Below are 26,257 nucleotides of genomic sequence, written 5' to 3'. Positions count from 1 at the left end.
CTTCCAATGGAAATTGTTAATTAATGTTAAAAAATTCAAGAAAATTTGGAAAATTTCTAGTGACTGCTGGAAGGGGTCGTCGTGGTCACCTAAACTCTACTTACCTAGATGGTACGTCCATAAATTACATAAGTGTGACAATCCAAACACAATTTTAAGATTATTGATATAAAAAGTATGACGAGTGTGATGGGGGAAGGAGGTTGAAAATGGTCTATTTTTGCGTTACGAAATTGATGGAATTCCTTTAGATAACCTCCAATTGTAAACGTAGACGTATCACAACGTCTCTGCCCCTTTTTCGCATTTGTATCGAGTGACGAGCAATTGTTTTGTTATGATCGAAGAAAGCCTTATGCTTCTCGTCTATCGTCGGTAATTATCAATTGAGAGCGAATTCTGCAATCCTTGTTATGGAACCATAAACATCGTTCTTTGATTGCGAGGTTGTGTTCTCATCTGTCGAATGAGCGACTGCTTCATCAGTTTTGGAACCACATTGGATTGATATAAATGACCATTCTGAAAAAAAATGTCACAAATGCAACAGCTTTGCTGGGTAGACACCTTTACGTGGTGTGTTACGGGGTAAGATCTACCACGGTTACATTGCCAGCTACAGGCAAATCCTGACCAACGAATACCTTCCTCATTATCCAACTCCGTGGTACTTATGAGGGTGTCGCTAAGTCGGTGGCCTCTCGTTAAGTAAGTACCACATCAACACTTCCTTCCTCTCCCTAGTTACGGTGAAGATGGGCGTGGCCAGGAGTAGTAATCCTCATGCTTTTGTTATTTTTGTTTAAGACTGAAATCAAGGACCACTCCCCTTCTTGATTTCTGATAGCATTCTAGATGAGGATCTCAAAAGTAAAACATGAGTATCACTAGTGTCCAATCTACGAATTACACCGTAACAATGCTAATGCTAATGCTATGCTAATTTGAGCATAATTAGTTATATAACACCCCCTGACAATAATAGAACAAAACCTGCCAAAGCCGTCATTTCCCCTATGTATAATTTAATATTTCACACTTTTATGTTGTCACAAGATATATATCTTGTATTCATATTTTCGTATTTTTTTCATGCGATCACATTTTCATATATTTATATTTTTATGTTTTGTTTTCATCCTTTCGTATTTTTATATTTTTTTTATTTTTAAAGTATGCAATTATAAAAGGGTAAATTTTTTAAATTTTATATTTTATAGGGGAACGGTTCGCCACTTAATCTCATAGTTCCTATTTCCATCCCATCAAAAACAAAGCAATGGAAAGGAATTGGGTTTGTTTATGTTGACAAAAAGAAGCGTCGAATTTGGTGCCGTATTTCTTTGTTTAGCGATGAGATGGATATATGTACAGTGAGATGGAGATCGGAACAGTTCCCTACTATCATATTCCCATGTTTTCATGTTTTATATTGTCATATTTTCATTTGCTATTTTTCATATATAGTGTTTAGTGTGAGAAGATTGGCTAGCTGCGGCTCGTACGCGCTTTCGGTTAGAGCACAGAAGATTGAGATCAGAAGGATTGGATACGCTTTTTAATTTCTTTTTTTCATAATTATAACTAATATTTCCATATTTCCATAGTTACCATAACCTTATAATTGAATGCTTCATATTTTATCATTTTTTTTTATTCAAGCACTTTTTAATTCAACTATCTATGCTCATTCCGCGGATATAATTTAGACTCGATTAGTGGGTGATCTGGTGACGCTGATTTCTTGAAGCTGAGGTCCTTCGGTCAGGGACACTGTGAACTATTTTTCAAATAAAGTAATCCCAATCTAAATATTTATATTTCCTTTTTCAGCTGAAACAAGTGTTGCTGTTGAAGTTTGTTTCACACCAAGGATTAATTTGCTTCCCTTTGATTTTCATAAATTTTAACGTTTTTTTTATAATTATTCTTAATATTTCCATACATTTTCTTATATTACCACGGAGCTCCATATATTTTAAATAATCTCGCATAAACATTTATAAACAATCATCTTGTTATAAACGATTTACTTAACCAAATGACAATTATTGATCTTCACTTTCAGAAACATTGGGTTCTGACGAAGATTCTGAAGCAGCATCACACTACAAAGTCTAATATTACTACAATTAATTATTTCAGAAATATGCTGCAGATTGCAAAATGCAATTGTTTTGCCAAAATCTATTTATTCATATTACATTCAAGAACAAAACATCACCTTTTACAATGTCAATACCAACAAAAATATAATATTTACGCTTTTTCGCCAAGAAAAGCACCCCTTAATAACCCATCCAAACTCCGACTCCAGATACCTATGAAGGTCGCGCGAGTTCTCCGCATCTTCTTAAGTAGGTATCTAATCAACACTTCCCAACCAAATCCCATTGATCGTAAGGACCTGGCCAGGTGTTGAACAAAGGGATCGTTGAATGAAAAACATGCCAAGCCCCAAGCTGTTTTTCTGGCGCATCTAACGTCCCTATCGACAGCCAACCCAGGATAGTGTGCGGTCAGATATGCTATGCTACGCTATTAAAAGTTTTGGCCACTCCTTTATATGGGGCTTAGGGTGGCTCAAAATGCACTTTTTCAAATTTTTTGATGGGCCGCCCTTTTAATCGGTTCTATTTGATGCCCTGATGCTCTGGACAAAATTTCAGCCAAATCGGTCAAAGTTTGGGCGGTGCTAAACTCGTTGGAAGTTTATATGGAAAAATGTATGCAGAAACATCCAAAAACAGTGATTTGCAGTTGGACGGCACAATTTACGATCAAGAATCATGATACTCATTCAGCTTTTGTAGAATTAAATACAGAATGTTATGCTGAAAACCGCGAGGAGATTAGAGCTTATTAGGCAAAGATATTAGCATTTTACTGGAGTGTTGTAGGGGTGAATTTATTTCTTTTCAAAGGTAAAAGAAACGAAATTTGCTCAAACCTCACTTCAGAGAAATGCTAATAACTTAGCCGGGCAAACTCTAATCTTCTCGCGGTTTTCTGCATACCATTCTGTATTAAATTCTTCAAGATCTGAATGAGTATCATAATTCTTCATCGTAAGTTGTGCCGTCCAACTGCAATTCACTGTTTTTGGATGTTTCTGCATACATTTTTGCATATAAACTTCCAACGAGTTTAGCACCGCCCAAACGTTGGCCGATTTGGCTGAAATTTTGTCCAGAGCATCAGGGCATCAAATAGAACCGAATAAGAGGGCGGCCCATCAAAAAAGTTGAAAAAAGTTTTTCCCATACTAATCTGAGCCACCCTAATGGGGCTGTTCTATTGTGCACTGGTGCGAATCTGTCCCTACGGCATCACAAAATGTTTGCTTCGAAAGAATTGAAAGTAAGGGGTCGTTTTAAAAATGATGTCCATAATGTAAGGGGGGGGGGAGTGGTTACAACATTTTGTGACAGTGCATATTTGGATAACCCCGGGCAGAAGCCATGAATAGAATAACAATATCAAAAATTTGCACCGAAACATCATTTAAATATCAAGAAATGCTATGGATAAGAACAAACTAATGACACATGATGTTGATCACTTTTTACAATCTTACAAATAGCATAACTTGATCTTCTCATGATATTTTAGTTCAAAACAACATTCTTCACATTACTTCCAATTTTTTCACGAATTATCAATTTTTCTAACAGTTTGGCTTTATTTCATGTGTATTAGAGCAATGAGAAAGTTAATTGTTGTAATTTAAATATTCAGCAATAGAACACACTTTCTGAAGCCAAGAAATCATCATCCTACACGTAAAAAAAATTAATGTTGTTTATTAATAATATTTCTAATACTTTTTCGCCAAAGCAGGCGCTTAATGACATGTTTAAGAAAAAACTTATACATCGTATTAGTCACATACATTCGGAAACTTATACGTTTCATTAACTTATGAATGTTATTAGCTTTTTGATATGGGATCATTCATTAGGTGGCATAATGAAGAGTATAAGTATTTTCGAATGGTTATTTGCCATAACATATAAGGTTATTTTTTTACGTGTAGTTTTAACAAAGGTAGTTTATTTGCAGATTTCTAGCTGTTTGTAATCATTTTACAGAATTTCTTTTAGTATTGATATTAAAACAATGAGGATATCACAAAAAAATATCTGTAAAATGATGCGAGAACAATTTTGCTGTTGATTTCCTCGGCATCTATAAGATTCAATGCGTCTGAAATGACTTATTGGCAAATAAGTCAAACTCCGAAATAAACTTTGAAGGCGATAATAGGAGTGCCGCCAGAAAGATCCTTCTCTTTAGCTAGTTAGGACACAGATTATAATCAGCACGTACGTGTTCTATTTATCCGTTCTTATTAAATTTGTGTCGGTTTGCCTGGCGGAAATGCACTGAAATAAAAGCGGCCCCACACACATGTCAATATATACGAAGCACAACCACAAGCCAACATCCTCTGATAAGTTCCCCGTGTTATGTCAGAGTCAAGCACAAGAACAAGCTGAAGTTGGGAACTAGCCATTCTAATGCGGAATGATCGTACATACACGGGTATAGACCTATACGCTTATTTATTAGCCACGGACACGCCAGGAAAAAACATTCTACATCTTTAGCACATAGATGAACACAAGACGTGCCAGTTTTTTGGCAACAGTGACCGAGCATATTGCCATCCGTCCTCGAGGGTGCGGAGCGATGCTGGCTGCTGACAACGTGCGACGGTGTGATGAATGGGATAATCGATAAAAACAGAACGTGTCGTGGAGAACAAAATAAGTAAGGCCCAACGTAAAAGACCCAATTTTATGTGTGTCCTTTTTTGAATTTTCGACTAGGGAGGCTTGCACATTGTGCACCCGTTCGGAAAATTATGGAACAGTGCGTTATTTAGAGGTATTTGCATTCTTTACAACATGGTTCACAAACATGGATTATCGTTGCATGGGTTATACATAGGAGCCCTCCTTAGCCGTGCGGTAAGATGCGCGGCTACAAAGCAAGACCATGCTGAGGGAGGCCGATCCGGTTTAGGACATTTTTGGATTGAAAATTTTCTCGACTTCTCTGGCCATAAAATAATCCTCCTGTTAGCCTCATGATATACCGGTTTGACTCAAATTCCGAACACTGACATTTTACCGCTCTAAAGCCTAAACTTCATCGGTTTTTCGTAAGGAAGACTAAGATTATAAAAGGATTCATTACAGATTACAAACAAAGGTTGAAATGTACATTTAAATGCGAGTGTTCGAATTATGAGTCATGTTCGGGAGTTGAGTCACAACGGTACGAATGCAAAAATGGTAACTTGGCTTCGAAATCTCGCAGTTAATAACTGTGGAAGTGCTGAAGTGCTGAACACTAAGCTGAGAGGTGGCAATGTTCCAATGGAGAATATAATGCCGAAGAAAAGAGAAAAAGAGAGAGGATTTTATATTCTTTATTAAGGAAAACATAGACTGATTAGAGTCACGATGAGCGCCTTAGGCGAATATGCTCGTTTATTCAGAGTATGACTCATTTGTCAACAACTCATTCCAGAAGCTGATTTTTATTGTTGTATGATGAACTTTTAACGTGATGTTTTTGCTATAATTTCGTCAAATTGTGCAATGTTAGAAGATCTCATATTCACAGCGTGAAATTGCTAGTATCACTTATTATATTAAATGATAGAAAATTTCAATCATTTAATATGAGTTAGTGTAATTGGCGCCATGGAATTAAAGCATCAAACTGTTCCACGAAGTTGTAAACAAAATACAGTAATACGAGCCTACCATACAAACCATTCACAATTCAGCTTCTATGAAAAGTTGTTGGCACATGAGTAAGACTCTGACTACATACAAATTACTATATACACTCAATATTTTTTTTACACGGTTGGTATTCTTTAATTTTCCGGTTAACTTAATTTCTCACAGGTTTTTAAATACCACCTGAATTTTCTTTGATATTTTGTGAATTTTTTCATGGGGTTAACTCATAGTTTCATCAACGCTAAAGGTCGTAATCAACTAAAACCCACCCGTGTAAAAAAAGAACCGGGTGTAGTAGGATATGAACACTAATTACCTAAGAGGTTTTGTATTACTTTGAAATCACTCCGTTCGACAAAGTAAAAAAAGGCACTATAGTGTTTTAGATTAATACTAGCTTTATGTACCCGGCCTTGTACGGAATTGCCAGTTTGCTTTGCAGTTTTCTTTTACAATCGGAAAATGATAAAACCAATTGGTCAACAGGGTAACTGTGTTTACTTATTCATACTTTATCATTTGATTAAAAGAAGGCTTTTGGAAACATTGACTGATTTTGAAGAAAGGATCGTGGGTTTGAAAGGTCGTATTCCGGGCAAACGTCTATTTCTAAAGAAGGAAAAACATCCATCGATGCCATATTCCGAGCAACGCACATTTTTAAAGAAGGGATCACACACACTATTGCCTTATTCCGGTCAAAAGCCTACTTTTAAAGAAGCAATCACATCCACCATTCAGAAGGAAACACATTAATGCTTTTCACTGGGCATCGCATTATTCCGATAAACAACAATTATCATTGTTTTATACCCAGCAAATGCTTGCTTTCTATGCAAGATTTTTCTGATGCTGTTCATAATTATTCCAAATGTCCTTCATGTCGAATGACCTTAGGCCAAATAGTGTTATGTTAATGGCCTGGGATATGTCATTCAGGGATATGCAGGGCTGGTAGCGATAAATACCGTTCAAAATAGTGACTTAGTGACCAACGATGACGAAAAAAGTGACCAAATAGTGACTTTCAGAAACAGAAAAAGTGACCAAATAGTGACTTTTGTTTGAAGTATTAACCAGGTAATGAGCTGAGTTGCATTCGTATTATCACTGTGTAACTCGTAGTAGATCGGAAACTAGGGATATCATGTTTTTTTTTTAAATCCTTATTAAAATCATATCAGAAATCAAGAGAAGACAAAAATTACAAAATCATGAGGATTGCCACTGCTTGCCGTGTGCATCTTCATCGTAACTAGGGAGAGGATGGTTCTTAGCAGGGGCAACCGACTTAACGAAACCATCATAAATACCACGAAGTTGGACATTGAGAAAGGTATTCGTTGGGACATCCAGAGGCTAGCAATAAGACCATGGTAAACTTTATTCCGTAACACACCACTTAATGGCATTTACTCAGCGTCACGGGAGCAGATAATGAGTTACAAGTTGTTACACTAAACCATATGCTGTCGTGGTGCTACGCCGACAATATCGTGCTGTGTGGTTCGTCGTAGAGGGGTTAATCAATCAGAAACTAAGAAATATCTCGGAATTATGTCAAAATTGACGTGACAAAAAAATAGATATTCAGAAACGATGAAAAATGACAACAAGTGAAATTCTTACCCTTATAATGCTTGTTAAAAAATGCTTGAAATAATGCTGGAAATATCCAAAATAAATGGGTAAGCATAGACTTTAAATGTGGAGTCCCTTCTCAACGACATTTTGCTATCGAAAACAAAACCCTACGCTCCTTATTTATTTAATTTCCACCCAGAACTAAATCCGCGCGAAGTATCAAAACCGTTATGTAAATCCGCGAGAACAGTTAAAACCGCGAAAATCGCGAAATCCTCGTATTCGTGAAAATTCTGCGCTTTATATACGGCGTTGCCTAAACGTATGCCCAAGCTTCGGTGTGTGGTCTGCATACAGGCCTCTCGATCCCGAAGTCCATGGTTCGAACCCACTCTACCTTTCATAAGACGGCCTTGGAGCAATTTTTCTTATATACTTTGCTAACAGATTTACATTTGATTTGGTTGATGATAATGGTAGGTACAAATGATTTTTATTTTGAACTTTTTCTACAAACGGTGTGGTGCTAAAATAGTGACTTTAGTGACCATTTTCCGAAAAATAGTGACTTTAGTGACTTTTGGATGCAAATAGTGACTTTTTAGTGACTAGGCTCAAAATAGTGACCAAGTCACTAAAAAGTGACTTGCTACCAGCCCTGGGGATATGTCATTTTCAGGGAAGTGTCATATTCTGGGATATGTGTTTCGGGAAGTATCATTTTCGGGAAATATCATTTTTGTTAGTCATTTTTTTGGAAATGTTATTACCGGGAAAATGTTATTGTCGAGGATTAGCTATTTTTAAGGAATTCGGGCAATTTGTTTTCGGAGCATTGTACAATGTCAAAGAACCTCGGATGTACTAAATAAGAGGCATTTTAAATTAAGTCGTTTTCTAAACAATACCCAATCCCAATACCACCCCTCCCATTAGCATTAGCATTGTTACGGTGTAATTCGTAGATTGGACACTAGTGATACTCATGTTTTACTTTTGAGATCCTTATCTAGAATGCTATCAGAAATCAAGAAGGGGAGTGGTCCTTGATTTCAGTCTTAAACAAAAATAACAAAAGCATGAGGATTACTACTCCTGGCCACGCCCATCTTCACCGTAACTAGGGAGAGGAAGGAAGTGTTGATGTAGTAGGCCACCGACTTAGCGACACCCTCATAAGTACCACGGAGTTGGATAATGAGGAAGGTAATCGTTGGGTCAGGATTTGCCTGTAGCTGGCAATGTAACCGTCATGGTAGATCTTACCCCGTAACACACCACGCAAAGGTGTCTACCCAACATTACGGGTCGATCCCAATACCACCCCTCCCATTCCAAAAATCCTTTCCAGCCTCTCTATAATAGTTTCCTTTGGGTAGAGATTACGTGCTTACGTGCTTGGTTTGAATTGACCTATGCGATAAAAAGGTATACTAAACTGTTCGTTCAATAAATATACCCTCTCTCTCATTTAGCTATGGTACTCCTACCCAGTCTGATATAGTCTTTCTTAGACAGATAATATGGGTTCTAAATTTGGTGGACATCGATAAATGGGTTCAGAAGTCATGCTGAATTGATCGATAACTAAACAATACCCCTCTTCCTCACCCTCCCCCTTCTAAAATGGCTTAACCACATCCACTAAAATCGCTTCCTTAGGACAGACAATATTTGATACAAATTTGGTTCAAATCGGTCATGAGGCTCAGGATTTACATTGAGTTGATCGATTGTTAAACAATACCCCTCTCCCCATACCCTCCCTCTTTTGTAAAGAGCATCCCTAACCTCCTATCGTCGTCTCCTTGTGATAAAGAATTTGTGTGAAATCGGCCAAGGGGTTCAGAATTTACACTGAGTTGATCGATAACTAAGCAATACACCTCCCACTTCCCCCTCCCCCTTTTCCAAAAAGCATGCTTGACCCTCCTATAGTCCCCTCCTTAAGATAAAGAATCTGTGTATCAAATTTGGTTGAAATCGGCCAAGGGGTTCAGAATTTACACTGAGTTGATCTACAACTAAGCAATACCCCCCATCCCCCTTTTCTAAAGAGCATGCTTAACTTCCCTATCGTCGTCTCCTTAAGATAATGAATGTGTGTTCCAAATTTGGTAAAAATCGGTAAATGGGTTCAGAAGTTATGCTGGAACATACATACAAACATACATACGAACATACAAACATTGAGTTTTATATATATAGAGAAGATAGATAGATAGATAGATGAATAAAACTAATATTATGATTATAATGATTGTAATTTCTACGTAACTTCTACGAATACAATCATATTAAAAATTATGACATTTTACAATTCTTTCATTTTCTTCCATTATTTTATGGTTCTGGTTATAATTATGGAAAATGTGCAATAAAATGTTTGATATAGAGAGCCATGCTTAAAAGGCGAATACTAAACAAAATGTATGCTTCGGTAATGAACAAAACACATGAAAATAATATCAATTTTCATCTGAGTCTTCCGTTTGAGCGATGGTTTTTGATAAATAGGGGCAGAGAAAAATAGGCACATTGAGCCACTTACCTTCATGTCGTTGACAATGTGCTGGAAAAGGGTGCCAATCGTGGCACCTCCCTCGTTGCGCTCCATCCCAATATCCATGTTTTCAAGTATGTGTGTTTGTTTATGTATGCTAATGCTCGAGTGCATTTCTCTCGGCCGAGAAGGCGATCTAAAACAGTCTTCTCAGTATCGAAAGCACTTCAGTGATGGGAGCTCTGCAATTCGGTATGAACTATTTTCTTCGTAAAGCTGATAAATATACCGCGAAAAATCGATTAAAGCCCTATTTCTTCCACGCTCGCGTCGCGAAGCACGATTTTAATAAGACCTGATAGGAAACTATCGACATTTTCCATCTTCTTCGTCTAGTTCACCAATTCTGGGCGCTGCTTTTACCACTCATTATCCACCGTACACTGCACCACGCTAACGGCCGAACGCCGTCTAAAAAAAGACGTATGTTTGTTTTCACACTTTCTCTTCGATTTTCACTCCGTTCGGCACAGCTGGTCTCTTATTTTCCAAATCGCAGGTAAAATCCTCTACTGATTGAAATTCGCCGGCGACGATGCAATAGTTACACTCGATTGATCAAAACAATACCACGTTGTCAAATGATATGCACAGATGATATTATGATTTCCTAAAAAGAAAAAAAACAAAGGATTGTTTTAATTTAATTATTTTATTTTGACAGCATTTAAATATACTATGCATTTGGAGGAAATACACTAAAAATAGTTCTAACAAATAGTCTAACAATAGTTGGTAAAATAGAAAATGTCTATCAATTCTGCCACCATTTTGTCTTACAGGTCTTACCAAATACAAGATCTGAATGACTTTTTGGCATTCACAAAAAATGTAACAACGGCGCTGACTGCTGATTGAAATACAGGGTCAAATAAGGTAAATGGTAGAAATATCCACCGCTGCATAATCTGCGCTGTCTGAAACAAATTTTTTGATATAGGCTAGGTGTACCAGTTGAGGCTATAGCACCAGTTGTCGCACTAGTGCTTTATATGCCAAATGACCAATCAAATCACCACAAACCAAGTTCATATCGATAAAGCATATTCATATGATACGATAACACCTTTGATTTCCTCCAAAACAAGCAAAGCATAATTGTAAAAATTGATTTTGCTTAATTTTTGACGTCCTTTGCACCAGTTGTCGCACTAGTGGTCCCTATTTGGCCAGTCCCATAAGAAAACAATGGGATTTGCCAAATAAGGAACCAAAATTAAGAATAGTGCCACAACTGGTGCATGCGTTCCTATTATGGATTAATCAATTTTGAGGATAACAACAAATTTTATTGTAGTTTTCACAGCTGTTCTAAGGAGCAGGAAGTAAAACCTTTCTATTGATATGTGCATGTATACATGCCTTTTACTCATTTAAAAAAAAATAAAACTTTAAATATTTTCTGTTCGATGTCGAATATAATAAGACTATATTATCATATGGTCGATGCAAACAGTAATTCAACAATGGTGAAACATGATAGTCGATGAGAAAATAGTGGAAAAAATAGCAGTCGTAAATTAAGCATCTCGGGCTAGCATCTCACAATTACTGAGGAGCTTAGCGCAAGAAAATTGCAACACCTATTCACTCGGTGGAATCCAGTGCTCTCGTTTTTTTTTTGCTATGCATAGGCAGATCAATACTGGCAGATAAAGCAAACGAGAAGGTAGGTGTTCGGTAAGAAAATAACAATCATGCAAACCGATCACGAAACAACTGCAAGGCATTGTGATGGAGGAGTGTGCCAAAACGGAGCTGCCCCTGCGTTTACAGACGAAACAAGCTAGCAGTCAATAATGCTGCTATGGATGTGGTATAATTACCGGAATTCTTTTAATTTATATTATCCTTGTAATTCGCATCACTGCGCGTGGTTGAACCAGTTTAAAACTAATTAAAAATAACCATTACCCAATCGAACTTTGTACGTTTTCCACCTGATGCACATTGTTGGGGGCGATTCAAATATGACGTCCGCTTTTTTTTGGGATTTTTCAACCTCATCCTCCCTGTGTGTCACGCTTTTTCGTATATCTAGTACATGTACTGTCCCCAAATATTAAACCCCCTCCTCCAAAAACCTCAGAAGTTGTTTTTGAGCGACCCCTTAGTTCAGCACGGTGAGCATCTCAGCTATTCGACTTGAACGACTGTAAATGAAGGCAGTCAAGGAGCCATCGAAAATATACGATGCAAGGGCAAACTGTAAGAAACGGATGAGAACTTATTGCCCAAAGGCCAAAGCGATCCGTTTGCTTGAATACAATGACATAGTTTTGACAAGGTTGCACTATGGACAGTAGGCAACTTGATGGAATACTTCCATACCCACTTTTTATCGCATTAGGAAATTATACTGTTTACAATGAGATTGAATTTTCTTTGATGGATTGATTATAACTATTTCCGGTCAAAACATCAAAATTGGAATGGAGTAGAAAAACAGATTAAACTATTTTGTGGTGATGATGTCTTTCTCGTGCGTTATAAAATTTAATGAGTAAAGCTCACATGCGAGGTACTAAACGGCACTTAAAGGCGAATGATTTAATTGTGATCAAAACTATCCTAATTATGAATGATCTTATTATTCCCAAAACATCACTGCCATTGGTGCGACAAACTCCGATGTCTAAGGTACCGGCCAGAGCAAACGCGACGTGCGACTCTCGAAAGAATAACAATTATTATCAGTGAACTGTCTGAAAGTAGGTTTCCGAACCTTTTGAAAGGAGGTTTCACAGCCTTTGGAAAGGAGTCCTCCGATCATCTTGAAAGAAGTCCTCTGATCCTCTTGAAAGGAGTCCTCCGAGCTACTTAGAAGAAGACTTTCGAGAAGCGTAGAAGGATGCTTCCAATCCTCTAGCATCGAAGCAACTGAGCCTTCCGACAATTTTTTTTTATGTCTTTCGAATGGAGGCTTCCAAACGTGTAGACTCTAAATTTTTGTTCAGAAGCATATTCTTAACATATCATTCAACATTTTGTTTCGATCAGGTAGATTTCATAGAAGATTTTTAAAACCTGTTCTCTGGCGTATTGCAGAGAGTTTAACACGTTTCCTGGCGAAATTCATGATTGCCATATTGTAACTGAGAACCATTTTCAAGTCAGTGAAAATGTTTCTGAATTTCAATATGGCAATCATGAATTTCGCCAGGAAACGTGTTAAACTCTTTGCAATGTTAATGATCTTATCGGGATTATTCAGTTGGCCACAATACGATGGAAAATTGTGAATTTCTTATATGGCATATTAGGCTCTTCATTTTAACCATAGAGCAGTTCATAAGTTTAATTTAGGCGTTTGACGTTCGAAGCTTTTTTAGAAGATTAATTAGAAATTGAGCATGAAAATTGCTACTTGGGCATTAAGTCTTTTGTTTCGTGGAGACGACTAGTTGTCACTTAATAATAATTGATTTGTTGGATGATTCCTCGCATTATTCCAGTTTTGGAGAGATCATGAAACATTTAGTGTAGGAGAAAAAAGTACTCATTCATTGGAAAATAAAATTCTAAGTGTAGATACGAGTTATAGCATATGCCTATTGCCTAGTCTCAGAAAACGAAAAAAGAATCTTCACTATAATTAAAATCAAACTACTAAACAAGCTACAGCATGCTTACACTCAAACCAAATTAGCGGATTAACCCATAAATTCTTGAACTGAAAACCAACTATACCCGTCTCTATTTGAATTTGCATCCCGCTTCCCAAAGCTGTGCTTGTTCCGTTGTCATAATCCGCAATCAAGAAGTCATCATTTCATAGTCCCCATTATTTTGGGCATTGGCTACTGAAAGCAACCGGACTCCATCTGCCATACCGGTTAAGCCAGTGTTATTAAAATCCGAAACAGTGAGCATTGTGAAATGCTGTACGTAACTGTAACCGCCGGACGGGCCGTCTTAAATGTACGACAATGCAAGATACTAAACGACAAGAATCCGTTATGACTCAATTTCAAGCGTATTTCACGGAAGAAACGAGAGGCCATCATCACCGCCCATTCATCCATTCGTCCTCCATTCATACTTATTAGGCTGTAAGTAGGCAAACCTGCCAACATGCATTCGTGCGCCATCTGAGTCGAGTGTGATGACCATCGTCTTCTGGTATTAAAAAAAAACCGAACGAAGAGAACCGCTTCTTGAAAAACTTGCTCTTGATTTCCTCTGGCTTTCTTGGGCTGTGTTCGTCTGTATGTTTGCAATCCAGCACCACTCACGCACCATACGATAATACAGCTGCTCTTTCAGGTTCGTATGATACTTCGCGAAAATGAAGATCCAAGTACAATTAACATTTTTCCTATTAATATTTAACTGTTGTTAATGATTGCTTCTCTACACTGCAATTATCACGGAATAAACAACAAGGTTATTGACTTTATTTTCCGATATAGTCAGAATCATAATCTGCAGAGAACCTGATGATGGAGAGAATAATTACTATGTTTTGGGGAGCATGAGTTAATGAACATTTGTCTTGTGAATAATTGTTACATTATGGAAATAATATCACATTTAGATTTGTGCGCCGTCGCGCCACGCTGCCGCTGACATTTTTGCATCAGTGCGCCGCCGTTTAAAATTTGTCACGCCGGTGGTCTATAATTTTCTACGCCGATTCAATAGAATTTCTATAGATTTTTCCGATTGATCTCTAGAGCATCACGTTAGACCTCCAGAGAAGTTTTCGTGGAAATACCAATGATATCCTTAAAAATTTCATACCATTTTTCGTTGATACATCGAAAATCCTACTGTGAAAACTAAGAAAAACTTCGAGTATAACTTGTTGCTTAAGATTGTTGAATTTCTAACCCCACAAACTAAAAATTGTGCGGCAAAAAAAAAAAATTCTATAACTTTCTAGAGACATTTTAATACTCATTTTCTATATCATGCCATGTCGAATTTCCATGGTGCTACTTCTTCTCTTAACTTTTCCAGGTGGCAGCACTGATGAAGGAACCTCCCCCATTTGGCAAGTGTCGTTCGGCTGAATTGGTAATTTTGCCAAAGAAGTCGTTTAACTGAATAGGTCATTTGGCAGAAAATGTCGTTTGGCTGAAATGTTTGTTTTGCAGAAAGGATATGTTTTAGCCAAATTACTCTTTCTGCCAAACGACCATTTCTACCAAACGGCATTTTCGGCCAAATAATCTAGTTCAAGCATAATTTTTCATAACGACGTATGTAACAAAAGTAAACAAAACGAAGTTTTCAATACCACATGACAATCACACGCGACTTTATATAATACGGATCGATTTTACTGATTTTTGATCTTGAAATTCTTTAATTCAATGTTTTTACGAATCGACGTATGTAAAAATTTCTATTTTTGAAGTCTCACTGTTACATACGTCGCTTTAACATATGGGAACTATGAACGACCTATGTAACAAAACTGCAAAACAAAACAATACTGCAGTTGCGTCAATCGTGCCCTATGGAAAACCGACCAATGTACAGCGACGTATGTGCAGCATACCGGTGTATGTATAATTTTATCGTTTTTCACAGTGAATTTGAATGAACTGAGCTTTGCTGTGAAGCACGCTTATTACGTGTCATGTAATGATGCATGCCAGCGAAAAAAAGTATTGAAAAAGGATTTAGTTTTAAAACAGTTTTAGAAAAAGTTTTGCCAACTTTCTGCAAAGGATTTCTCGAATCCTCATAAATGTTACATACGTCGTTATGAAAAATTATGCTCGAGTTGTTCAAATTACTTTTTCGGCCTAACGACCATTTCGGCCAAATGACATTGTCAGCCATATAAACTGTTAGGGCAAACAACTTTTTCGGTCAAATTACCATTTCGGCCGAATGAGATTTCGACTGTTTGTCACTGTTTGTGAAATGGTCGTTTGGCCGAAAATGTTATTTGGTCAAACGGGTGGATATTTTTGACCATATTACCCGTTCAGTAATTAACATTTGGCTGTTGAACCAAAAGCCATTTTCGACCAAATGGCCCTTTCTGTCAAAAAACTTTTTTTTTGCCCAAACGTTCGGTCCAATACAATTCGACTTGATAATTTTTGACTCAATGTATTTGGCCAAATGGCTTTCGCCAAATGATTTTCGGACAAACGACCCTTCCGCTTTTTTAAATAATTTTCCATTGAATTTCCGAAGAATTTCTTATGGACAACACAAGGAATTTTCAGTAGAAATCCAAAGAAATGTCTTCAAAATTCAATTTTTTCGTTTAAATACCGAACGGTTTCTAGTAAAAATTTAAAAAAAAATTACGTACATAGAAGTTCCGAACAATTTTGGTTGAAATTTCATAAAATTCGCCGTGGAAATTCTGAAGAATTTTCCATAGAAAATTTTAAAAATCCCGTTCAAGTTCCAATGAATTTTCTATGAAAATTTCAAACAATTTGCGCTGACATCCTTTTTTTTGTAGATATCTACATTTTGAACAATCTCCTGCGGAAAATCTGAAGATTTTTTTGTGCAAATTTCGAAGAATACTCAACAGAACCATTCCGTGGATTTTCCGAATATTTTCCTGTAGAAACTTGAAACAATTTCCCAATTTCCGAAGAATTCTCAAAACTTCCAAGTAGTTGCCATGGAAAATCCGGAAATAATTTTCAAATGAATATTTTTGAGAAGCTCAGGAAGTTTTCGGGAAAAGTGAAAAAAATGCAGAAAAAATCTTCAAGGAACGAACGTAAAAATCTCCACGCGGATTCAAGCCGCCGCATAGTGGCTGCCCCCCATACAAATGCCGGGCAAAACCTAATATGTTGCTCGAATTTTTCACCAAAGAGTAATATTGAATCACTGAATTCATTTTGAAGTTGTAGTTGGCATCTGATATATGCTAGGCTACTCAAGTACATCCGGAAGCCCAAGCCTTATAATCTTAAACAGTAACAGTTGAGTAACAGTAATCATCTTCTAATTGGCGAGATCCGACAACTCATTGCTCAGAATAATCTGATCGTCGATCGGCTATCGGCGGTGGTATTCAGGGTTGACTCTCTTTTCTAGTTTTAACAAAAATATTACTAAATATGTTATCGATTGAACAAAAATATAACTCGGTGTGTTACATGAAAAGTGGTGAAAATAGCTTATACTATAATAAATTATGTTATTGAAAAGATTATGATTATCCCTAATGTAGGCAATTAACTTTGTGCAGTTGGTTCAACTTTGAATGTAGGTTCAAGGTATACTGAAGGTGGTACCTTCGTTTTTGTTTTCCAATTCCTATCTACCAAAAATGTAGGCAATTTTTTTTCGGTTAAAATAAATATAACACATTATGTTATAATCATGTTATGACGATCATGAAATTTTCTTTCCTCTATCTTTGACAGAGAATTTTTAACAAAATTATTGCAAGTTTTGTTATTTGTAACACATATTGATATAAAATTTTGTTATGACTAACTGGCCGGGGCGACTGGCCATGTACCATACAGTCCATACATTGAGCTGCTTTGGCAGTTTATTGTTGTAGAACGTGAAATATCTATACGACTCTGATTTGGCTAATGATCACGCAACGCTATATTAGTACTGTGACGCTCTTTTATGCGGAGTTTGCTCAACGGGCTGACCGTATGCTGCGTTGCGGCGGGTCTCACCATTAACGTCAGCCGCACCAGGTGGTAGAATGTCAACGGGAACAGCCCCTCAAACTTTACTATAGCCGGACGATCGCAGGATTTCAATTTCTTAACAGTCTGATATCATCTGATGGCGAAATGAGGATCGACATGGAAGCACGAGCCAGAAAGGCTGGGGCTATCTTCGTGAGTTTCCAAAGTATTTGGTGACTCTACCGGATTGATCCACACACCAAAATTGTAAGAATGTACTAATCTATTAAGAAACGAGTTGTGTATTGGCAAAGATAACGCAGATGATGTCTAGAATTTATAATTTGGACGGCCTTACAGCTGGATATCATGTGCCGAGCAAAATAAAAGCCATCGAATACCGAAAACAATAGATGTTCGAAAACGTAGATGGAAATGGGCCGGCCACATATTGCATGGGAGCTTAGACGGAAAGCAAGAGTCCCCTGACCTGATAAAATAACGAATATTTATGCCGATAGAGATATATTTTTTTTTCGAGAGTTGACCAGCTGTAGTCTTAATAGACTGGTATCTCGGATGGGCTCTCCATGTGATACACAATACTAGCAGACGACTCAAGCTATGTTGCTCACTAGGTCACTGCGGCCTGGGTTTGTATTGTGATCATACCGATACATTATTCTTTCTATCTACAGTCTGTCAATTATAAACCGAACAAATAATGGAAGCTCAACATGTACATAGATGTTTTCTGAATAAGTAGTTAACATGTAAATTTAATTATTAGTTACTTGGAGCCGACATTCAATACCTAATAGTAGTCTATGTTGACAACGGGTGGTACTGTTGCCATTTCCAAGTAACAATTTCGAATAAAGATGTAATGATATCATTCTGGTAGGGTAGTTTCAAAATAGATTAATTTAAGTACTATTGTAATAAATGGACACATTGAAGAGCTTCCCTTATTTTAACACGGTTGAGTATCGGATGTTTGTCAATACGTCGTCGAGTTAATTGTATCCTATCAGTCACAGTAATGTCATATGTTAAAGTTTCAGTAGTCTAATAGTGATCATTATACAAAATTTCTGTCCAGTTGTTCCGTAATTGCTTTTTTTTTTGTCAAGTTCTATTCCCTTTTCTAATATTCAAACCTTTATTATTTATTAAAATAATGAGGTCTAAAATTCAGTTATTCAGATTCAGGGTATACAATATTCAATATAATAGTGGATGAACGCATCATATGGTTTATCCTCATTTCCGTAAGTGGTCAAGTTATTAGTCTTGTAGCAATAATAGTGGTACTAGTTATTCTCTATCTTGTGAGTGCAATGGTCTCAATTAACTATTCTAAACAGAACTCTGTCTCTTGTCTTTCTGTCCACCGATGGTCATGTATTTATTTTCGTTTTTATTATTTATTTGATATCATTAAATTTTAGTCATTTATTTTACTATCGGTCATTTATTTTATTATAAGGGAAAGGTCAGCGAATTTGTCTTAATACGAGAAACACTAAGTCATGTCCCCTTTATATCCGCTAATTTTTCTAACTAACCTAATAGAAGGAAGAGAGAAACAGTTTTTTGCGTTGATCCATGCAGCTAGAGAGACTAAAATAAAAAGATTATCGAGAAGATATAATAGATACATTCACTATTTCTAGCATTAGCATTAGCATTGTTACAGTGTAATTCGTAGATTGGACACTAGTGATACTCATGTTTTACTTTTGACATCCTTATCTAGAATGCTATCAGAAATCAAGAAGGGTAGTGGTCCTTGATTCCAGTCTTAAACAAAAATAACAAAAGCATGAGGATTACTACTCCTGGCCACGCCCATCTTCACCGTAACTAGGAAGAGGAAGGAAGTGTTGATGTAGTACTTACTTAACGAGAGGCCACCGACTTAGCGACACCCTCATAAGTACCACGGAGTTGGATAATGAGGAAGGTAATCGTTGGGTCAGGATTTGCCTGTAGCTGGCAATGTAACCGTGGTAGATCTTACCCCGTAACACACCACGTTAAGGTGTCTACCCAGCATTACGGGTCTATAATAGATACATTCACTATCTCCAATGCCAAATTAGTAAATCTACAAATTCTACTTTTCACTACTAAAATTCTACTTCAGCTATAATACGGGTACAAAATGAATTATTGTTAGCTACTACTACAAGTATAAATAGATGTATGCTATTTGGATAAGCGTTTGTTTCAGGGTCTTGTTAGTATTAGAGTTATGTTAGTTAGACCCCTACTGAGCCCTGCCGGCACCTCCAAATTTACCAATAGGCAGTTGTTGTTAGATCGTGCGACACTAACCATTAGTTAACTTGGAGGCATGGTACCTCAAGTGTTTGGTATAACTGTTGACCTTATTTAAGTAAGATGTGATAAAAGTTTCTCTACGGAGCTTATTTTCAAACCATTACCATTAAAGAACGATATTCTTGTGAAGAAGATATAAAAAATGGAAAAGTATCTTAATTTTTTAATTTAGTGTTGAACTTAACCTTTGTTTGAAAAAAGCACTCTATTAAACAACAAAAATAAAAATAAAATAAAAATCTTTATAAGACACTTGAAATATCAACGTCAAGCCCCTTATCCATGGACAGGGATATTTATGCCGATAGAGATATATGCTCGTATTTTCATTTCAATTACTTTTGGTGACAAATTTGTGGCTATAAAATGATATATTTCGTACGAAGATGTGATGATGATGATGCATAATGTTCAAAATAAAATAAAAATACGTCGAAAAAAAAATTCGTTCCCACCTTTATATTTTTGGAAAGTAGAAGGGGGGAGGTGACATAAAATAATTTTAATATTTGTATTGGCCTTATTAAGTGGAATCATATTCCCTATGAAGGAAATTCTGATCGAAATGACCCCTCCTGGAAGCTTAAAGACGCCTCTAGATTACCCGCAGTAGATTTATCGTAAGCTCAACTTACAAAACCCAAATTGAATCAGCTAGTGAATAATCCAACTTTCCCATGTTAAGCTATGACGCAAACTTCTGTGAATGAAATCATTGTTTTTGTAATAAAACGAATTCCAACCAATTCCACCAATTTTGACATAAGTTTTTCCCATACTAGCTTGAGTCACCCTACTCAACAGTTTCGTTCCACATTCAGTTTGGCATTTCGGTTTTTGTGGTATGGAGGAAAATAAGTTCAAAAACTTTCGGTGAATAATATCAACCAAGATCTTTTTTTTCAAATCACTCTTACTCTTATTTTTGTCAATTGACAATTAAAAAGATCGGTGGTATAGAACCAAATTGTTTTTGCGGCTTGAAATCAATTGATTGTCTTTTGTTTTTCTAACTATGTACTGATATAACTGATCAAATTGTTTAAAGAATTTGACGAAGATTTGACCAGAGTTTTGACGCGATAAGCAGTATACTCATTTTTTAGAGATTGTGCTAACGTAAGAACTATATCACATACATAAAACGCGACGCGAGACTGGACACAACACTTATGGTTCTTACAAACGAAAAAAGGATTTTTTTTTTTTTAATTACCTTTTTGTCGACCGGTTTCGGGCTCGATGCTGCCCATCTACAGGACGTGGTCCAACCCAGACCTTTGGCTGCCTACTTGAGCTTGGGCGCAGGGAGTTGAGCGGTTACCTACATAGATAGGTAGTTTGTGTTTCATCATGGAAGCTCAGTCGCTCCTAAGTACCTCTGTATCCATAAATTGAAACACTTGGGCTCACTGTTGGACCACGTCCTGTAGATGGGCAGCATCGAGCCCGAAACCGGTCGACAAAAAGGTAATTAAAAAAAAATCCTTTTTTCGTTTGTAAGAACCATAAGTGTTGTGTCCAGTCTCGAGTCGCGTTTTATGTATAAGCAGTATAACATGATATGTTTGTAACGCAAAAAATATCATCACTTCTAGGTAAATAGTAAATATTTTATATTCAATACATTCTTACACTATGATCGTTTTTTCTCAACACCTGTGCGGACAAGTAAAATTGTGCGAACAAGTGAATTCGAATCAAATATCAAACAACTATTTAGTAGAGCTCCGACGAGAACACATAACCCCGCCGCCATGTAAGGAATTGACATACCGGTCGACCCAGGAAAAAAGACACTTGAACTAATATGATGATGCCGTTTCGTTTTGCGGTTAGCCACTCGCAGGCAGTACGAGGTTTTCGAGGCATGAGATGAGGCATACGAACTTCGAGACCGAGGTTTCACGTTACCACTCCTTTAGATTCATACGATAGAAGCATCTTTGTATAAACCTGGACTTTGGATTGTATGTAGCAAAAAAACGAGTAACCCAAACGGTTCCTTACCACCGCTATGAGGTTGCAATATCAACCAAACGGAGAGCAGGCCTCAATTGGCGTCATGTTTACCAAGCTTTCGACTTATTACAGGATATTGGCTTACCGTTTTTAACATGGTCAACCCATTCGGCAAAAGCAGAAAAACGATAACAATCATCGACGGCGGTAAGCACAGCAGTACCCACCTATCAAATGCAATCATTTTCACCAACAGTCCCGTGTACCCTTACGGCGGCCCTCATTCGATGAAGAGAGTGTTTAAGTGCAACACGATATGCGCACGTAAAACTGTGTCAAGCGAAAACATCTCACCATCAGCTTCGTATGCGCATTACCTACTATCCTCTTTATGCCAGACCTTTTGCTGCCTACTTGAGCTTGGGCGCAGGGAGTTGGGCTGTTACCTACATAGATAGGTAGTTTGTGTTTCATCATGGAAGCTCAGTCGCTCCTAAGTACCTCTGTATCCATAAATTGAAACACTTGGGCTCACTGCACGATATAACCATTTCACGCTTTTGTGATGAAGACTGACTTTCGTTGTTACCTACGTTTAAACTTTTCAGGGAATTAATTATGTTGCTATTCAGTATTCCGATCTTCCCTCACATGATCGATCCACCCAGTTTGCTGTGTTCCTTCGTCTCTTTAACGACTTGTTTGAAGAAAACAAATTAGTTAATTGTATTAAAATAATGTCAGAGTACAGTAATTTGATTGGTGTTTTAATTTCTCCGAAATAAATTATCCTTTACAACGTTCAAGATAGCAAACGTATTTAAAAAATCTATGGTTTTGCAAGTTCTTGTTTTATCTCGATTCAAGTGTTTGAAAATAATGTTGCTATCACTGGCTTTGAACCTGTATAGATGATAGGTGACGTTACCTGATTGTTAATTTAATGGTAAATTAAAAAGGAAGTCTATTCAATTTTCAGCACACTGCAACTAATTTATCTCATCTCGATGAAAGGAATAAAGCTTTTTTTTGCTGCAAAACCACAAAAGTGAGAAATAGCTTTTTCATGATAAATCTATTACAACAATTCTATTTATTTTTTCTATAATATTCCAGAATGAATCAGAAGTATACTGATTTAAAATGCTTATATGGCACTTAATCAAACGTTGCAACACTTTCTTTAACATGAGTAGCACAGTTACTCCTCCAAGTTCAATGCGCTCACCCTATCCAAATCAGTTGAAAGTCGAAGAGGCTACTTTTTGCTCAATCTTTGAGCACATTAGTTTCGCACATAGCGTCCGTTGGGAACTGTTCGAGACCGTGAAAAGAAATACGCCATAAAACAGAAACTTATCAGATTGGAACCAAGTGCCGATTCGAACCAAGCCGAGGTAGACATAGCGGTTTATCTCCAACGCAAGATCCTGTGCCAGCGGAGCCATACATTCAGCTTTCGGTACATATACATAATCTGCAATCACTACGAAAGAAAGACCCTCACTGTAGTGTAAACGACTCCTACCGAGAACTGACTGCATGACGCCGTGTTTGGTGAACACACTTGGCTTGGCAGATGAAACGACGTCGACTGTCCCCATCGACTGTACGTGCGTGGCTATCTTCGTCAGTTTGGTGGATCGGGCCAACCCTCACGGTACGCCTAACAGATGATTGCACCGCGTGCAAGTTCAGCTCAGATGATGGTGCGTGACGCGAACGACTTATTTCCGTTGCCATCTACACGCAGCACGCTTTTTTCAACGGAATGGGAATTAAAAATAGTACTGAAAGACAAGATAAAAACAAACCAACACTAATCAGCTCTTCTGGGGAAGGGGCTCTTGGTCAACTAGGCTATGCCCACCTATATATTTTTTTCTTTATTTTAACTGCGCAAGATTTGCTTTGTCATTGGATTGGACTAATCTGAAATGCTTGGCGCGCGCCGTACAATGCAACGAAAAGCATAACGACAACCTTTGCGATGTGCTGTTTCACGTTCAAATAATTCTGAGGACGTATGTTGAAATGACACCGTTTTAAATGGTGAGCTGCATTGGTTTTACAAGCAGCAATATAAACAATCAACATAAATTTAAAACCTAAACCCAAATTAATTCAGAGATGATGAGATGAGAAAATCATTGCCGTTTTTTTTTCAAAAATATTAATGTTGGTGCGAATAATTATTGTCTAAATGTGTAAATAGTGTTGTGAGCTCTGGTACTCAATTACTTAGGGTCATAGGTTGAGTCCAATCGGAGAAAAGTAGTTACCTCCAACACATTTTGCTAATTAAATCTTCTACGTTCGGTGCATATGCAAATTGAGTTTTCAAATGTTGTAAAGATATTAAGGTTAACAATTTTCATCTGAACAACAACAATTTGGAGATGATTCATTAACTTATCCCGAAATATAAAAAATGCGAATGTTACAAACATGCAGACCAAAGGATCAGAGCTTAAAATATTCATCTTCATGAAGCAACTTCAGTCCGAATTTTGACAAACATCGCATGAATATTCAAAACATAGAATGACATAGTCAGACTCATTCAGACTGTCACTGAATGTGTTTACTATGTGCAGAAAAAAACATAATTAGCATTGTTTATGTTGATGTTTACCGCTGAAAGTGCCTTGCGGATGAAAATCGGATTCAGTCCTGTGTGATAAATCACTTTACTCATTTGAAACGTGTTCGGATTTCAGATAATTTATCAATTTGTAAAATGTGCATAAATATTCAATGACTAATATTCAACTGAATATTGACTGTCCAGAGCCGACTATGAATGTGTCGGAAGTGAACTGACAAATGAAGAAAAATGGACTTCACTAAAAAATTTCGATTATTTTACACTCTGCAAAGGATAATGAAAAAATCGCTTATCTCGTCTGTATACACTCTCTAAAGGTACCATACCGTACGAGACGTTTTATTGAAACTGTTACGATAATGAACTGATTCCGGGTCATATCCAATGATAAATTTCTTTTAAAGAGCCCAAATTGCGGGGGCACCGGTTCTGATGTTGCATTTCAACTTGTTTTACACAGCTGTGCGAAAAAAATATGATCCCCTTTGTGAATGGGATCAAAGGAGGAAATTACAATTAACGTGGTTTTTCAATGATGTTGCACCTCCGACATACCACGGGAGCGAGATCAAAGCGTTTTATCAAACCCCCTCGGTGAAAGCCGTCTATCCGAATCAGTTTTTTTCTCAACTTGTACATATACAAGTGCGGTAGCCTTGTTTACATAGCTTATTATGATTCGAGGAGGTTTTGCCTCTCTTTTATCGTTGTTCGTTATCTATTGAGAGCGATTGCGGCAAATCCTGGCTACAAATATCCCAAGTAACATTTTAAGTTTTATAACGCTCTTGAAGATCATTATGTACTCTACAAGAGTATTATAAAATCAGCATAAAACCTAAATGTTACTAGGGATGCGATCATGGCATATCCTTAGCCTAGCGGTACGATGCGCGGCAATAAAGCAAGATCATGCTGAGGATGGCCCCCCAAGGCAGCATACTGGGGCCCATATTGTATAACATTTTTACTTCTGACTTACCTGGTTTACCATTATTATTATTATTTATTCAGACTAAGGCCGAAGTGGCCTGTGCGGTATATAAGAGTCTTCTCCATTCGGCTCGGTCCATGGCTACACGTCGCCAACCACGCAGTCTACGGAGGGTCCGCAAGTCATTTTCCACCTGATCGATCCACCTTGCCCGCTGCGCACCTCGCCTTCTTGTGCCCGTCGGATCGTTGTCGAGAACCATTTTCACCGGGTTACTGTCCGACATTCTGGCTACGTGCCCGGCCCATCGCAGTCGTCCGATTTTCGCGGTGTGAACGATGGATGGTTCTCCCAACAGCTGATGCAATTCGTGGTTCATTCGCCTCCTCCACGTACCGTCCGCCATCTGCACCCCACCATAGATGGTACGCAGCACTTTCCTTTCGAAAACTCCAAGTGCGCGTTGGTCCTCCACGAGCATCGTCCAGGTCTCGTGTCCGTAGAGGACTACCGGTCTAATTAGCGTTTTGTAGATTGTCAGTTTGGTACGGCGGCGAACTCTATTCGATCGGAGCGTCTTGCGGAGTCCAAAGTACGTACGATTTCCAGCCACTATGCGTCTCCGAATTTCTCTGCTGGTGTCATTTTCGGCAGTCACCAGTGAGCCCAAGTACACAAATTCTTCTACCACCTCGATTTCGTCACCACCGATGCAAACAACTCGCGGTGGGTGGCTCACATTGTCTTCTCTTGAACCTCTTCCTATCATGTACTTCGTCTTCGACCACCAGGGTGTCAAAAATCTTTGTTTGCAGATGACACGGGCCTTTTCGCCAAAGGGTGCAAAAATATAAATTTTCCCCGAATGCTTCCAAAACTCAGCTTATGATTTTCCTACATAAGCCGAGAGCTTTTTAT

General features: G+C 37.6%; 1 protein-coding gene across 10 annotated transcripts in view; it reads right to left on the bottom strand.

Moving 5' to 3' along the window:
- The window catches only part of LOC134211633 (protein MTSS 2), a 160,052-nt gene that overhangs the window by 110,731 nt on the left and 23,064 nt on the right, over nt 1-26,257 (bottom strand). For all 10 annotated transcript variants that reach the window (XR_009979059.1, XM_062688701.1, XM_062688708.1 and 7 more), the window contains one exon: nt 9,895-10,516. Coding sequence is in view for 9 of the 10 variants with exons in the window: in XM_062688701.1 (XP_062544685.1) it covers nt 9,895-10,020 (126 nt within the window). In the remaining variant the exon portion in view is untranslated. The remainder of the gene's footprint in view (nt 1-9,894; nt 10,517-26,257) is intronic.

Source organism: Armigeres subalbatus, chromosome 2 (assembly GCF_024139115.2).
Source record: "Armigeres subalbatus isolate Guangzhou_Male chromosome 2, GZ_Asu_2, whole genome shotgun sequence".
Lineage (NCBI taxonomy): Eukaryota > Metazoa > Arthropoda > Insecta > Diptera > Culicidae > Armigeres > Armigeres subalbatus.
Note: the sequence above shows the minus strand (reverse complement) of the source record. Positions and strands in the feature narration are given on the sequence as shown.